Below are 17,109 nucleotides of genomic sequence, written 5' to 3' on the forward strand. Positions count from 1 at the left end.
CTGTATTATCCATTTCTAAAGGAAAAATTCTTCAAAATTTAAAAATTTTTAAGAAATTCAGCAAAATTACAGTAGTCTCTGAAACATTACTATAAAAAGTAGATCATTTTGTTTCATCTGGAAAAAACTCAAATAGACGCAGGGTGATAGTCTAATGAAAAAGAATGTCAGAATGGCTAACAAATAGTTTGAATAAGATATAAAACAGAATAGTGTGTTTGAATTTTATATTTTGATTACTCTTATCCATCCTTTCATTTTATAAAGTTATGGCTGATTCATAAAAATAATTAAGCAGTATTAGGAAGTATGTTTGTTCAATGAAGAAGACATAGCACCCTTGGGCTATTATTTACAGAAGTGACATCATTCATCTTTCTAATCCATTCTAAGTTGCTTATGCCTTGGCCCTCAATGCTGTTTGCTACCGACATTTATTTATCCAGAGTAAAATAGTAGCTATCAACTGAGCCACACTATCTTCTTTAAAAAGTCCACTTTCTTCATTTTTTGGTCAAGATTCCACCAATTTTTGAAGTTTACTATTTGCAAATACATTATTTTCTTGCTATAAAATATATCTAATGTCTATACATGAGTAATATTACTTTTTCTCAGCTTCAGGAAACACCTTACAGCTGTAAGTTGAATAAACACTAAGTTGTTAAACATGCCATTGATGTGATGTTAAATACATCAACAGAAAGGAGAAGATGGATCTGTTGCATCTACTGCCACTGCTCTATAAATTTATTTTTATTTCAAAAGTTCTTACCAACAATTTATTTAAAATAAACAATTCCTACAATATTTACGTTGCACTATCCCAGTTTCAGTAATTTTTATTCTGAAGGTTTGCAAGGAACTGGCATTTTTACCTTATATATTCAGAAGCTTTGCAAACACTTTAAAAGACTATCTAAAACCTTTAAAATCTATCTAAAAGTAGATGTACTTCTATGCATTTTTAAATAAAATATTAAGGATATTAAGTCATTGTAATGATGTAAACAAAATGTCAAGCTTTTATTGGGTAGCTACAAAAGTTATAATTAGATTCTTTTTTGTTCCTTTTTTGCTTAAGAATTTTGTGAGTTGCCTGAATAGGAAAAATTAACAGTTTTTTTTTTTTTTTCTTTTAACCTGCTTCTGCTTTTGTGAGAGGTCCTCAATCTCAACCGGGATGCGAATGGGGCATTGTGGGAGATAGGAGAGGAGAATACTGGGGAGAATACTCAGAGCATTGGCGGTAATCTTTCAGTTCCAGCACTGAAGCAACAGACTGAGAGGAGGTGAACCTTTTCCCTCTCCCAGGCACAGACAAGGCGAGGTGAGGCAGAGATGGATTGCAGAACCCCATTAAACAACCGCGGGGTGGAGGAGAGTGCAGGGCGTCTCCAAGCTCTGGGAGGGCTATCTTCTCCTTTCAGAGCACATTTCTGCACAGGTCTTTTAATTCTCAGTGCAGCTCGCTCCCTGGTGGCTTAAATTACGGTAAACGAAATAACGTCCGTTAAAAACCACTTCTGAGGCGAGTGATTGTTGGGGGTTTTGAAAGCACAGAGGTCTTATATAGACCGAAAATATGTGCCTCGTTAAAGGTACAGAAAAACTTGTAAGTGAATCTTCATAACTCTGGGTACGTGCATGTATATGCACATATACGCATGCATGTCTCTTTTCTATACCTTATATAAGTTTTCTGCCCAAAACTTTCCTCGTCCGTGCGTTCCCTACCATGGCACATCTAATCGTCTGCCCTATTTGTGGCTGCACAGCTCATTCTTGCAGCCGGCTGGGGAGCTGTTGCTTCTGCCAACGCCGTCGTCAGCCAGAGCGCTGAAGAAATGCTGAAGGCCAGCAGGCAACGAAAGAGTAAAGAAAACGCTCTCCTCCTGCCCGTCTCCTCCACCACCGCCTCCCCAGTCCTCCCAGGTGACTCCCAAACACAGCAGAAAGTTGGCTCAGAGATAGGGCAGACGAATTGGGGGCTTGGCGGCTGAGGCCGGGAGGTGGGAGAGGCGGGTCCCGCAGCCCCGAGAGCTCCCCGCGGCAGCTGTCACCTCCTGGCCTCGCCCCACAGCACACCTGAGCCTCCTGGGCAACCCCGAGCCCTCAGTTCCCAGACGCAGCGCTAACTGCCCTCCTCAAGCACAGGTCGCCGCGTCCCCAACTCCCTGTCCTCACCCCGGCCCGTCCGTCGCCTCCTCCGCCCTCTCCCGACTGCAGCGGGGGCAGCGCTTTGGCGCTCCCAAGGACTCCCAGCCACTCTCCCAGCACGGGCAGCGGCGGCGGCGGCGGCTGCTGCTGGATCCCGGCACTGCAGCCCGCAGTCCAGGACACCCTCGGCCGGACGATGGGGACCCGCGCCTGAGCATACCCGTGGCAGGCGCCAGGCGCGAAGGCAGGGGGCGGGAGGAAAGGGGAGGGGGAATTCCTGATTTCCCTGGCGGACCCTGGAAGTTGTCCTTAAATAAATACATCGCTGGCCCGCGGTTGAGCAGCCACCTCGTCAGAGCAGCATGTGGACTGGCTTGCTGGGTCCCCTCCTTGCTCTGTGCTGTCGCCGCCACCGCCTGTGTCAGAGCTGCAGCTGTCGGCAGCAGGAGCCCCACACGGGGCGCGGAGCAGGGACGCGCTGCCGCCGCCTCCCCCTGCGTCCTGCTGGCCGCTTCTTCTCGGGAGGTGGCAGTCGCTGTTGCCGCTAAGAAACCCGCCCGCTTTCCACGGCTGGTCGCCTGGTGAGGAGTTGAGACTCTGCGCCTCGGCCCAGACCCACATGGCTTGTTACCTGGTCATCAGTTCGAGACATCTCAGCAATGGGCACTACCGGGGCATTAAAGGAGTCTTCAGGGGACCCCTCTGCAAGAACGGATCTCCCTCTCTGGTAATGTGCGCGCGCACACACGTACACACACAAACGTTCCAACTCAACGCAAACGAAAAGATATTGAGAGATAGTATCCTGATACAATGAGTAGGTGGTGGATATCTAACACGTAAACCTTATCCATAGGTGTGGAGGTACATTGTGTCCGTTTATACAATTTATTGACAGACTGTGACTCAGAAAGGGGGTGTGTGTTTACATGTGTATTTTCAATCCAGTCAGTAGGATCTATAGTGCTACTGATGTAAATATTTACTGAATGCAGTTAACTGCAGGGCTCTGAAGGTAGCTCCTCTGTGCTATGTCAACTTATGCATCTGCTGATTTGGGCAGTGTAGAAAGTTTGAGTGGCACGTTATAATGTGCTTTGTGAAGTCATTGGTTGAGATTAGTTTAATAATGCTACTGTTACTTGATGAGAAAAACTCAAAGATTTTCCCTCAAATCATTGGCAAAAGGAAAGGTATAGGTAGTGAAAACTTGATTATATCTAATGCTCAACTATGCACATTCTTTAAGGGAAGTAAAAGAATTCTTTATGGAAATCTGAGTTGGATAGTTTATTGTATAATATACAAATATATTAACATGCAATTAGAGTGATTGCTTTTTAACTTAGTAAACTATTCAATTTAGTTACTATTCAGTTTATTCACATTCTTTTTATAAAATAATTTCATCCAGATTATATGAGTTAAATCCATTATTAATTAATTTCTTGGTACATACTATAAGCTAATGTTTTAAGGCTCCAATGTGTTTCAAGAAAATGTGTGTGAATGTGTATGTGTGTGTGAGATATATATATATATATTATATATATATATATATTTTACATATATATATATACACACACACACACACATTTTGGACTACTAGTTACTAAGTATCCAAACTTAAAGACCAACTTTTGAGGTTTAATATAAAAAACAGTATTTAAGTCTGTATATCAAGAGGGAAAACTGAAATTGCCCAATTTTAATTTTTGTATGTTTGTTATTTTCCATCATGGTTTAATGCTTCATTAGCATGAATTATTCAGAACTGCAACATATTATAAAAACCTTTGATTATTAATAAATGCTATATGTAATTTACATGAGAAATCTAAAATCAGAAAGTACAAGTGCCTAGAGATATCACTAGGATTCCTCATGACAAATTATTCCTTCACATGCTTTTATGTACTACAAAAAGTGGGTTGCAACTGTTTCCCCCAACAACTGTATACAGTACTGAGTCAGAACTGTTAGATGGAAAATACTGTTTATATGAGTACTTAACAATTAAACTCACAGGGTTAGCAGGCACTTGCAGAGTTCTAGTTGAATAAAGCCCACATTCAGTCCCTCTAAATAGCAGGTCTGAATCTTTCCCATTTCTAAAGATTCTCAGAATTGGAGTTCCTGCAGTCTCAGCAAACCACTGTAATGTTTAACAACTCAGTGCCAGGAGAATCTTTCTTACAGCAAACTTAAATCCTTTAAATTCTTCTTTAGGTCCATTTTATCTAGAAATCCTACAGTGTTCTGCCTTTCTCACAGGTATTATTTTTCAACGCTTTAGTAATCTCCGTGCCTGTCTTCCTTGCCCTCCTTTTGGTTATGGAAAACTAAATTGGATAGTGCATTGTACTGTTTGTGCCTCAAGACTTCTCAGTATAAAGGGAGAATTGCTTCATAATCTTACACGGTTTAGTTCTTTTCAAGTTGGTTAGACTATGGTGTTCATCTTCCCAAATCTGTAGGGCTTGCAGAGGAATTTCTGTTACATGGTCAAAAAGTGTCCTTTCTCTCCCACTTTGGTCAGTCATCTCCCAAGAGCCTGACTGACACTGTAGAGACTAGATGTGTGAATGTGGATGGGAGAAGACAGCCCACTGACCACATGGCTGTTCTGGTTGACCAGGGTTCATCAGGTACTCCCCACCCACAGGGCACTATTTTTATTCACTGCTGGGCTGGTTTTTACTAAAGTACAAATTAATTAACTTTGCTATCTAGGATCTACACTTTGACTCACTGGAAGGTTCTCTTCAATATTAATTTACACATTTGGATGTACTTAAATTACATATGCATCATCAAAAAATATCTAAATTAAATGATGTGTGTACTTTCTCCACACTATTTGATTTACTTGGTCTTCTTTTACATTTTATTATGGAATTTGCATGGCTTTTTCAATATTTGAATAGTTTTTCATGTGAGCTGGGCACTGTGTGAAAATTTGTGTTTATTCATTCTCTGTCATTGGCAGGTTGTCGAGATGAGTCTTCCAACAAGTTGAGGTCCTCTTCCCATTACATAACACTTAACCTTTCTCCCTAAGTTGACATGGATCACTACCTTCTGGACCTTAGACCTTTACACATTTGAAAACTTTCCTAATCTAGGCAAATGTATGTTTGCCTTCTTTATTAATTAGTTGCAAAGTATGAAACTGTAAACTCTGATCATCTTTTTTTTTTTTTTTAATTCAGCAATACACATTCCCCAGTTATTTTCAGGTTGACATAACTTTATTGATTTTTTTTAGTTATGTAATGTTAAACTCAGAGATCCATAAAATATATTCATCTATTTTAAAAAAACATAGCTACTCTGACATTATTCTTTTTTTCAAATTTAGTACCAGGAATGACCTAAAATTGACCACTACATCAATGACTTTAATTATTTCCATTCACTGGAACTCAGTTTATTTAGTATAGAGATATTCTTAGTTGACTTAACTCACTTTCACTAAGCTTTCCAGTACTTTAACTTTGGTCCTTGCCCTTTTAATCCAAGTGTCTCTCCTATTAATTTTGTTCCACATTTTTCTGTTTTATTAGAACTGTTTACATGTAGAACATGGTTTTAATATTCAATAAAAAATTTATTGGTTAAGACTACTTTCTACCTCTGCTACAGAAAGGAGAAATCTACAATCCCTTTTTGACATAATAAGGATTTCTTCTTTTGTAGTTCTGATATAAATATACCTGGATATTATGGATAAAACATTTCACTTGCCTATAGACATAATTCTTCAATTATATAGGTAAAGTAGTTGTGTACATTTATGTTCAAATCACATGTCTGTAAAATCTGAATATATGATATTAAGCTGAAAGTGAAAAAGAATGATTATATTTATTTCAAAGGATTTCATTTAGAAAACATGTTGAATCATTACAAGGAATTGTTATAATAAATTCTTAATGAGTTGTTTGAGAAATAAAGCATTTTACCCCCAAACAGTTTTCACAGGTCAGTAAACTGAAAATCCCAGAGTGAAATTCAGCTTCTATCTTCAAAGTGAAAACATGGTGATGCATTTTATCTATTACATCTCTCCTCTTTTTAGAGACTGTGTGTGAAAAAATAGCATACTGCTCTTTAAACCTAATTAAAATGCAAATAATTGAGTGGAGATAGTTTATACTACTTTAAATCCAGGGATATATTAAAGAAAGTAAAAGAAAAGAAAAACGAGAGGATTTTATGGTGCTTAATGATAAAAGTCTCTATTTTTAGAAATTGTGCATTTTCTAAATTCTACCACAATTTATGATGCTTATCTCCTATTCTATCTAACCTCTAAAATAATATGACTGCATGATGACTTTAAAAATCATTATAAGATACACATACACACATTATAGATAGATAGATGCACATTGTTATCTGTGCTCAAGTCAAATAAGTTATTTATATATTATACAGTCTTCTACCATCAAAGATATTAATGGTAAAACTTTGTTTTAATAATTGGGAGTACTTAGGGGACCCAGCAAGCCAGTCCACATGGTCTGCTCTGAAGTGGTGGCTGCTCAATTTAATAATTAAATTTAATAACTTAATCAATAATTAAGCTATTCATGGAGAACACAGTCTATAGATGAATTCAGTGTTCATGAACTTCTAAGTTCTATCACCATGTTTGAATTCAATAAAACAAATACCTTCTACATAACAAGAAAAATATATTTGACTTGATTTTTAGTTATGTAATCTAAAATAGCATCTCAAGTTTATATTTGAATGTAGTGTGGTTAATAGTGAGACTATCATTTGGGATACCCATTGATTATATGTTAATAATAATGGTAGATATATATTTTATCTGTGGTACATATTTAGCTTATTATTACTCTTTTGAAGTTTAGATAAGTTTACATTTCTTAAGAAGTGCTTATTCCTGGGGGCACCATAGAGACTAGAAGGATGTGGAATATCAATAAACAAGCATTTTAAATGGACCAAAAATCTTCTACATAATTCCCTTGATAAATTACAAATGTATATCTATAAATGAAAGGAGTTCTAGAAGAGATGAACTACCTTGAAGGTGCGTCCATCCAGAGAACTTCTTAAATAAGGAAATGAGTGCAGTTAAGCCCTTGTCCTTTTTTTTAAATGCCTATAGTATCTGATTGTGTATATTTTCATTATGCTTAATAAATACACATTAAAGACATTCAAAATTGTTCTCAAAGTGATGTACTTTTCAAGTGCCAAATATAATTATGAAGACATGCCCTCCTGTAGAGAAGTCACCTGCATCCACTTCTTGAATTCATGAATATGTAATACTGCCTTTGATGTTGAAACTTTCAGATGTTTTCAATAAAGACGACTTCGTTACAATTCTTATAATACATGTTCTCTTTGTATGTCAAGTATCATATAAAGCAACCTCCTTTCTTCTCATTGCCTTTACAACCATTTCTTCTTTCCCCTAACTGATTTCAAAAACTTTGCAGTTAGCACTTATGCTAGTTGGTACTTTCCAGAACCTAAACAAATTTGTGTTTATTTGACTTCAGAAAGTTTCCATAGTAAGAAGACTCAAATAGGTATTTGAGTGCTATAATTTGTGGCTTATATTAGATTATACTACATTTATTTCATAATTAAAATTTGAGGGCTTATATACCTTGATTAGTTTCTTTTAGATATATGATTAAAATGAACTCTATTTTAGTTTCTGCTCCATAATTTGGAACTAAAATAAAAATGAAACATGTTGGTATCATGGGTAGGCTAAATGTGCATGGCATTTAACATAGAACTTAACTATTTGTGGCTTAAAAGAAAACATTATGTTAGTTGTAACTGTGAAATTTTTCTGTATAACACATATGCACTAAAATACATATTTTTATGTGTTAGTAATAACAGAGCTTGAAATGCCAGTGGGTTTTAGGCTGTGTTGGAAGCAAAGAGCAAGAAGAATGATATATATTTCAAATAACTATCAAGTGCCTTTCAGCGTGAAGTTGATTTTTTCAAAATATACATTGTCATAATTCTTTGGTATATATGAACATATTTTGTAGAAATAATCTGAATGAAAATTGAAATAAAAATGCTGCTTTGCTTGAAAATGCCTTTGGAATGTAACAAATGTAGTTTTTCATAAAAATTCAAGTAACTCTTATAAAATGACAGCTGAAAAAGCCTTTTGTAGATTGATTTTACACATCAGGTTTACTTACAGAATAAGATCTGAAGAGAGAAATTAAATATTTGATAAGTTTTCAAGAAAAAGTATAGTTATAGTGATAATAGCGATACACCAATTCCCAAGTTACGTAGTCTCTTGATTTGGAAGTACTTACTAAACTTGGAAGGAAATTCTGGAAAAATAAATTGCTTCCTACCTTAGACAGCATTTTCAGTTGTAGCTAAGGCACTCTAAACTTATTGAAGACAAAAAATACAAAATAATATATGGTATTTAAATTGGAGAAAGATCTGTAATCCCAGCACTTTGGGAGGCAGAGGTGTGAGGATCCCTTGAAGCCAGAGCTTGAAGCCAGGTATTCTAGACCAGCTTGGGCAACAAAGCAAGACCCCATTTCTAACAACAACAACAACAAAAATTAGCTGGGCATGGCAGCTCATGCCTATGGTTGTAGCCACTTGGAAGGCTGAAGAAGGAGGATCACTTGAGCCTAGGAGCTGAAGGCTGCAATGAACCATAATAAGGCCACTTCACTCCAGCCCCTAGGCAACAAAGGGAAACCTTGTCTCAAAAATAAATTAATAATACAGAAAAGGGGGTTTTGATTTGCTTTTTAAAATATTCGCTAAATATATTAATTTTCCTGAGATAGCACTCAGATAACATGTATTTGACTAATCTCTTATTTCATTCAAATTTGATATCTAAATTCTAAACTAATACTTCTGAAGAACTGATAATATATTTTTCTTTTCACAGAAAAGGATAAATATATTGTTGAGTCATTTTCTTTTCTTCTTTGGCTGGGAGGAAGAGACAAATCTGTGACTTAGCAAAGGGATAGGGATTGATGTTGGCCTTAAAAGCAACATGATATACCCATCTCTGCTCATCTCCTGTTCCTAGTCCAGCTGTTATTTTATTTACAATGGCTCTCATTATGTTTACATTTATATTTTGCTGTTTTAATGTATAAAGTTTCTTTCAGATGACTTAGATCTGTTGTGAAAACAAGTTGGGTTGTAAATCAATAATAAAATATTGAATATCCAAAGTAAGGATGCTACTCAGGATTTTGCACTGGACAGCAATGAGAATGATTCATAGAGATTATTCAGTTTGTTCATTTCTAGCAAGTATAATTAGGACTGCCAGTTTTCTTTTTTTCTTTGACAATTGGCAATTTCCTTTTGGCAAATTTTATTTCACTTTTGTGTGGGTGTAAGAGGCAGAATATAGCTTATTTTGAAACGGATATTGCCAGTTTTTTCTTTTCTTAAAAAATCTTCTTCCTCTCTATTCTTCTTGCCATCAATCCTTATTCATTTCATTCACATAATTATCAAGTTTTTCAATATCTTTTTTTGGTTCACACATAAATGTTGGCATATACTTCTAACTCCAGAGATACTAGCCCTCGCAAATGGTAAGAACTACGCTATTCTGAACGCTCTTTCACCCAACCTTACAAGTTTCTCCCCTATTCACCATACACACATAACTTTCATCTCTAGTTCAGAATTTACAGCTTTCCCCATATCTCCATTCAGAACCCACCTACCAGTGTTCTTCCCCTGCCCTTCTTCCCACAGCTATTACTCAGCACTTCACTTGTCCTGTGTACTCCTCAGCACCAGACAAATACAGTCAGCTTCCCCTCTTTCCACTCACATATGTCCCTTCCAGTTCTTTATTTTGCTGTGAATAATTATACTCTCTAACGTCTTCCTTGGCAAGCAAAGGCTATATGCATTTTCTTTTTGTGAATGAAATAAATGCCATATTCTAAACAAAAATGGCCATGGGTCCTCTTTTTTAAATGACAGAGAGGATAGAGGCATGCCTTAAATTAGACTTGTCCTATTCATTTGCTTCATCTGATATGAAACGAAGTGGCATGGAGGTGGCCATATTAGTTGCATTCACATTATTTTAAAACTTGAATAATATTTTAAGTGTAGGTGCATGATTCAGCCTGCACCTACATTTTCAGCTTTCACTGTTTATTATTCCACATGATTCTACTATTGTCTGCTTATACTGAAGAGTTCTTGACTATGACATGTTTGCAGACCTTTCTGCCATTGCACAGGCTGTTCCCTCTGCCCACCAATTTTTTTTTATCCTTCATTTGTGGGGCCATATTTTGTATATTCTTATAGTCTTAAGTAAGGAGTTTAGTCCTGAGTTTCCTTTCACAGGTCAAGTGCATCTCTTATAGCCTGCCATTACATCCATCAATTTCCATCACCTTCATTGAAATCCTTGGGATAAGTCTGCTGTCATCCTTATGTCTGCAAACTTCTGCTTTATTTTACTCAATAAATATCTGTTGAATGAATGAACGGATGTGTGAATAAAAATGAATGATGAACAATGTATTATTAGATTCTTCATCATTCAGGACATTGCCACTGATATATTTGACAACAGTGTAGCTGGTATGAGGAATATTGGAAATTTCCATTAAAGTCATTGACTTTAATGTTTATCTTATGATTTAAAAGCCACTTAAACTTAATGAATTGCTGTGACTACCTCTTATGCAATGTCATCTCAAGAAGCCTCCAGAAAATTGGGGCTAGCTCTACAGTTTAGCTATATATTTATTTGGAAATTAGTGAAATTTAAGGAAATATTAAGTATATATTTAGGGATTAAGAACATTAACTTACAAATATTGGGCCGGGCGCAGTGGCTCACGCCTTTAATCCTAGCACTTTGGGAGGCCCAGGTGGGTGGATTGCCTGAGCTCAGAAGTTTGAGATCAACCTGGGCAAGATGGTGGAACCCATCTCTACTAAAAATACAATAAGTTAGCTGGGCATGGTGGCATGAGCCTGTAATTCCAGCTACTCAGGAGGCTGAGGCCGGAGAATCGCTTGAACCTGGGAGGCAGAGGTTTCGGTGAGCCGAGATCGCGCCACTGCACTCCAGCCTGGACGACAGAGTGACACTCTGTCTCAGAAAACAAACAAACAAAACTTACAAATACTGGCTTTTATGTGTTCCGTTTCTATGATATATTATACCTAAATGTATTTCACTCTTTGGTTATTACTTTCGGCCACTGATGGGGGACAATATCACATGAGGATCAAAAGTGAATGCCCTAGAGTTAAACTGCCTATTTTCAAATTCTAGTTTTACCATTGACTAGTAATTTTATAACTTCTCTTAACTTCAGTTTTAACTTCTTCACAGTGGGGAACAATGGTTCCTAGTATGGTGTTTTGAGCCTAGTGCTTGACATTCATTGAGTGTTCGGTAAACATTAACAATGATTATTACTCAGATTGTGTGTGTTGATATGTGTGCATGCATATATACACCTGATGTTGTAGTGGGGGAAAACTTCCAACAAGTTTTATCAAACTCAAATTGGGATAATTTTCCTTGTCTTAGTTAATTTAATGATTTCAATAGAAAATAAATAGATTTCAATGGAAATTTAATTAGTATAAATATTTTCCCTTTTGTCCTGGTGGTAGGTCCACAAAGAAGATATTTCCATAGAGATTTTTTCCCCCAGTTAGAAATTTTTAGAATGCAAACTGTTCTACTGATGGATTAAGTGGTCACTGTTTTCATGGCAATGTTTATCAATTTAAGATCTAGCAAGATCATTTGGTCAACTGCTTTAAGTATAATTTAGTGTCTCCTATCAATTCAATTTGCAGAGTGCCTTATTCTATGTAGCATGTCAGAACATCTTTTGCTGAAGGCCACAAGAAACTGCAGACTGGTATATATAAATTGATGTAATTAGTACATGAGCTAGTTAAGCCATATTTTTTCATTGGTGGCATATTTAATAGCTTCTGAGAAATGAATTACAAATTAGGAACTAGATCGGTTCTTTCCTATTTAGGAGTTTATAGGAGGTACATGAGAAGAAGGAAAAATAGTGTCTTTTAATCTTTTTCTTTTTTTTGAAAGAGAGACAATAATTCCCTGACCAACGACCACTGTAGCCTTTGAGATAGCAACATCCTGGAAAAGCCACAGGATGATTGTTGCATAATTGTTAAGAATCTCCAATTGTCTGAATTTATCAGTCACATACTTTTCAGCAAGGTTTTGTTAGCACTTGTCCCTTCTTGGACCAGTTAGGATGAGACCACAGTCTGTAAGAGAAGCTTGGTCTTCTTCTAAACAATAAATTTTATTTAAAATATTTAGTCAACTAGGGTGGACATACAGAAAGATAGTGATACTCTTAGGAGTGAAGAGAAACTGTTTTTTTGGTATGGTCAGTTTCTTAATCCAAATAAACTTTTTATCAGTTATTAATAGATAGGTAATTTATTTGTCTTGTTTATAGAGTATAAACATTGGAAAGACCCTTAGCAATCTAGGTTCGCCTACCGATCTATATTTTAAATATATCACTATGGTAGGCAGATTAATGATATCCCCAAATATGTTTATATTAGAATCCCCAACACTTACAAATCCAGTATCTTACATGACAAAAGTGACTTTCCAGTTACGATTGAATTAAAGAGGATGAGATGATTATCCTGGACCACACAGTGGAGTCCAGCGTAATCACAAGGGTCATAAGAGGCAGGCATGGATGTCAGAGAGACAGCTTTGAGGATGCTATGCTTCTGGGTCTGAAGTTAGAGGAAGAAGCCACAAGCCAGGGAGTGCAAGTGACTTCTTGAATCTGGAAAGGGTGAGTAAATGGATTCTCCCATAGGGGCTCAAGAAAAATCACAGCCTTACTAACATGTTGATTTGTGTCCAGTGGAGCTTCTGATATAGAGGACTATAATAAGATGATAAATTGATGTTGCATTAAGCCAGTAAGTCTGTTAATTCAACCACACTCAACCGTCACATGGGTGAATATTTCCAATGGTGTGGGAGCTCCCTGCTTATCAAGGTGATTTCTTCTCCTGTGAGATGAATGAATTAATGCCAGTCTCCTATCTCTGCCCAAATGTCCCTTCCTTCTTCTTTCTTTTACTCACTGGACTTCAGTGTGCCTTTTTGAAGCAAGAGTGTAGGGAAACAAGAAAAGCTCTCTGTTCAACATAATATCCTGTTAAATATTCAGAGACAGCTGGTAAATTTCATTGTTAAGACATAAAAAGGACTAAACATTTGTGAGAACAAAGAACATCCTGTGCAATGTATATCACTTGCATTAGTTCCTTATACATTGAAATGTATGCAACTCAAAATGCTTTACTACACATTTTAGTGTAGTGCAGGTTTGAAATATACTGATGGTTCTTATATTCTTAATAAGGTGGTAAACTCAGTACAACACTATCATATATTAAGAAAAACACTGCTCACATTTTTAAATATTGCCTATTTTACCCAGATGTTTCCCTTTCATACCATCTACATCCTGTATCCAGAGAGTAAACAGAAAAATCGAATCATTTTAATGGGATATTTTAAGGTTTTCTCTTTTGGTTTTTTACTCTTCCACTTATAGATTTGTGAATTCCTAGGGGGAAAAAAAGCTTTAGTTTTAAATAAAATGTGATGTATGAATTGAAGTAATAGCTATAATTTCATAAAATAAAAAATTATATTGTAGACATAGTGACATATAAATGGAAAGTTATTTGTAACTTTTGTATTCAAGAATAAAATAATATATAACTTATCACTAATCATATGTGTATAGCTTTTTGATGCCACGAATGTAGGCAGAGCACAGTACAGGCCCTGGAAGCTTTATTTTATTTTATTATTATTATTTTTTAATATTCTTTTTTTTTTTTTTTTTTTTTTTTTGAGACGGAGTCTGGCTCTGTCGCCCAGGCTAGGGTGCGGTAGCCGGATCTCAGCTCACTGCAAGCTCCGCCTCCCAGGTTCACGCCATTCTCCTGCCTCTGCCTCCCAAGTAGCTGGGACTACAGGCACCCGCCTCGTCGCCCGGCTAGTTTTTTGTATTCTTTAGTAGAGACGGGGTTTCACCGTATTAGCCAGGATGGTCTCGATCTCCTGACCTTGTGATCCGCCCGTCTCGGTCTCCCAAAGTGCTGGGATTATTTGCGTATTTTATTACATTTATACCTAAGTACTTCATTTTGGGAAATGCTAATGTACATGGTATTGCATACTTAATTTTGGATTCCAATTGTTCTTTTCTCATAATTTTTTAGTTTTAATTTTTGGGGGTACATAAGAGGTGTGTATTTTTTATTGCTTGTATATACAAAAGCGATAGAATGGCTTTTGTACATCAACCTTGTATCATTCAATTCTGCTATAATTGCTTATTAGTTCCAGGATAGTCAACTTTGTCAATTTTTAAAAAAATTATTCTACATGTGCAATCTGTGAACAATAACAACTTTACTGCTTCCTTCTCAATCTGTTTATCTTCTACTTATTTTTTCTTGTCCTGTTGCATTCGCTAAGATTTGCAGTACAATATTGAAAAGGAATGGTGAGAGGGGCATCCTTGCCATGTTCCTGATTTTGGTGGTAAAATGTCTGGTTTATCACCATGGATTATAATCTTATCTGTAGGTATTTTTGAGATTCTTTATAAATTTTAGATAGTTTCCCTAGACTACAATACATTTTTATGCCTAGAAAACTTTGAGCCAGTCATGCATTAATAATTTGGTTTCCTTGAGTGTTCTTAGTTTTACAAGGCAATACAAAAATTCACACACACGGGGTCCTAGATGAGTTTTCTGCATTTTGAATTGATTATTCTGTACTGTAGGGCTGCCTAATCAGATACTACCACAGTCACTGAAAATGAACGCTTTCATAGATCCTTGCTCCCTTTTTTTTTTTTTTATTATACTTTAAGTTCTAGGGTACATGTGCATAACGTGCAGGTTTGTTACATATGTATACTTGTGCCATGTTGGTGTGCTGCACCCATCAACTCTTCAGCACCCATCAATTCATCATTTATATCAGGTATAACTCCCAATGCAATCCCTCCTTCCCCCCCCTCCCCATGATAGGCCCTGGTGTGTGATGTTCCCCTTCCCGAGTCCAAGTGATCTCATTGTTCAGTTCCCACCTATAAGTGAGAACATGTGGTGTTTCGTTTTCTGTTCTTGTGATAGTTTGCTAAGAATGATGGTTTCCAGCTGCATCCATGTCCCTACAAAGGACACAAGCTCATCCTTTTTTATGGCTGCATAGTATTTCATGGTGTATATGTGCCACATTTTCTTAATCCAGTCTGTCACAGATGGACATTTGGGTTGATTCCAAGTCTTTGCTATTGTGAATAGTGCCACAATAAACATACGTGTGCATGTGTCTTTATAGCAGCATGATTTATAATCCTTTGGGTATATACCTAGTAGTGGGATGGCTGGGTCATATGGTACATTTAGTTCTAGATCCCTGAGGAATTGCCATACTGTTTTCCATAATGGTTGAACTAGTTTACAATCCCACCAATAGTGTAAAAGTGTTCCTATTTCTCCACATCCTCTCCAGCACCTGTTGTTTCCTGACTTTTTAATGATTGCCATTCTAACTGGTGTGAGATGGTATCTCATTGTGGTTTTGATTTGCATTTCTCTGATGGCGAGTGAGGATGAGCATTTTTTCATGTGTCTGTTGGCTGTATGAATGTCTTCTTTTGAGAAATGTCTGTTCATATACTTTGCCCACTTTTTGATGGGGTTGTTTGTTTTTTTCTTGTATATTTGTTTGAGTTCTTTGTAGATTCTGGATATTAGCCGTTTGTCAGATGAGTAGATTGCAAAAATTGTCTCCCATTCTGTAGGTTGCCTGTTCCCTCTGATGGTAGTTTATTTTGCTGTGCAGAAGCTCTTTAGTGTAATTAGATCCCATTTATCAATTTTTGCTTTTGCTGCCGTTGCTTTTGGTGTTTTAGACATGAAGTCCTTGCCCATGCCTATGTTCTGAATGGTACTACCTAGGTTTTCTTCTAGGGTTTTTATGGTATTAGGTCTAACATTTAAGTCTCTAATCCATCTTGAATTAATCTTCGTATAAGGAGTAAGGAAAGGATCCGGTTTCAGCTTTCTACTTATGGCTAGCCAATTTTCCCAGCACCATTTCTTAAATAGGAAATCCTTTCCCCATTTCTTGTTTCTCTCAGGTTTGTCAAAGATCAGATGGCTGTAGATGTGTGGTATTATTTCTGAGGACTCTGTTCTGTTCCATTGGTCTATATCTCTGTTTTGGTACCAGTACCATGCTGTTTTGGTTACTGTAGCCTTGTAGTATAGTTTGAAGTCAGGTAGCGTGATGCCTCCAGCTTTGTCCTTTTGACTTAGGATTGTCTTGGCAATGCGGGCTCTTTTTTGGTTCCATATGAACTTTAAAGCCGTTTTTTCCAATTCTGTGAAGAAAGTCATTGGTAGCTTGATGGGGATGGCATTGAATCTATAAATAACCTTGGGCAGTACGGCCATTTTCACGATATTGATTCTTCCTATACACGAGCATGGTATGTTCTTCCATTTGTTTGTGTCCTCTTTTATTTCACTGAGCAGTGGTTTGTAGTTCTCCTTGAAGAGGTCCCTTGTAAGTTGGATTCCTAGGTATTTTATTCTCTTTGAAGCAATTGTGAATGGAAGTTCATTCCTGATTTGGCTCTCTGTTTGTCTGTTACTGGTGTATAAGAATGCTTGTGATTTTTGCACATTAATTTTGTATCCTGAGACTTTGCTGAAGTTGCTTATCAGCTTAAGGAGATTTTGGGCTCAGACAATGGGGTTTTCTAAATACACAATCATGTCATCTGCAAACAGGGACAATTTGACTTCTTCTTTTCCTAACTGGATACCCTT

General features: G+C 36.8%; 1 protein-coding gene across 1 annotated transcript in view; it reads left to right on the forward strand.

The window, feature by feature from the left end:
• Positions 1-2,239: 2,239 nt before the first annotated feature.
• The window catches only part of ZNF804B (zinc finger protein 804B), a 630,956-nt gene continuing 616,086 nt past the window's right edge, over positions 2,240-17,109 (forward strand). Inside the window, exon 1 of the mRNA XM_033193158.1 lies at positions 2,240-2,887. Coding sequence (XP_033049049.1) covers positions 2,780-2,887 — 108 coding nt within the window. The 5' untranslated portion in view covers positions 2,240-2,779. The remainder of the gene's footprint in view (positions 2,888-17,109) is intronic.

The sequence above is a fragment of the Trachypithecus francoisi genome, unplaced genomic scaffold (assembly GCF_009764315.1).
Source record: "Trachypithecus francoisi isolate TF-2019V2 unplaced genomic scaffold, Tfra_2.0 Lachesis_group4, whole genome shotgun sequence".
Classification (NCBI taxonomy): Eukaryota; Metazoa; Chordata; class Mammalia; order Primates; family Cercopithecidae; genus Trachypithecus; species Trachypithecus francoisi.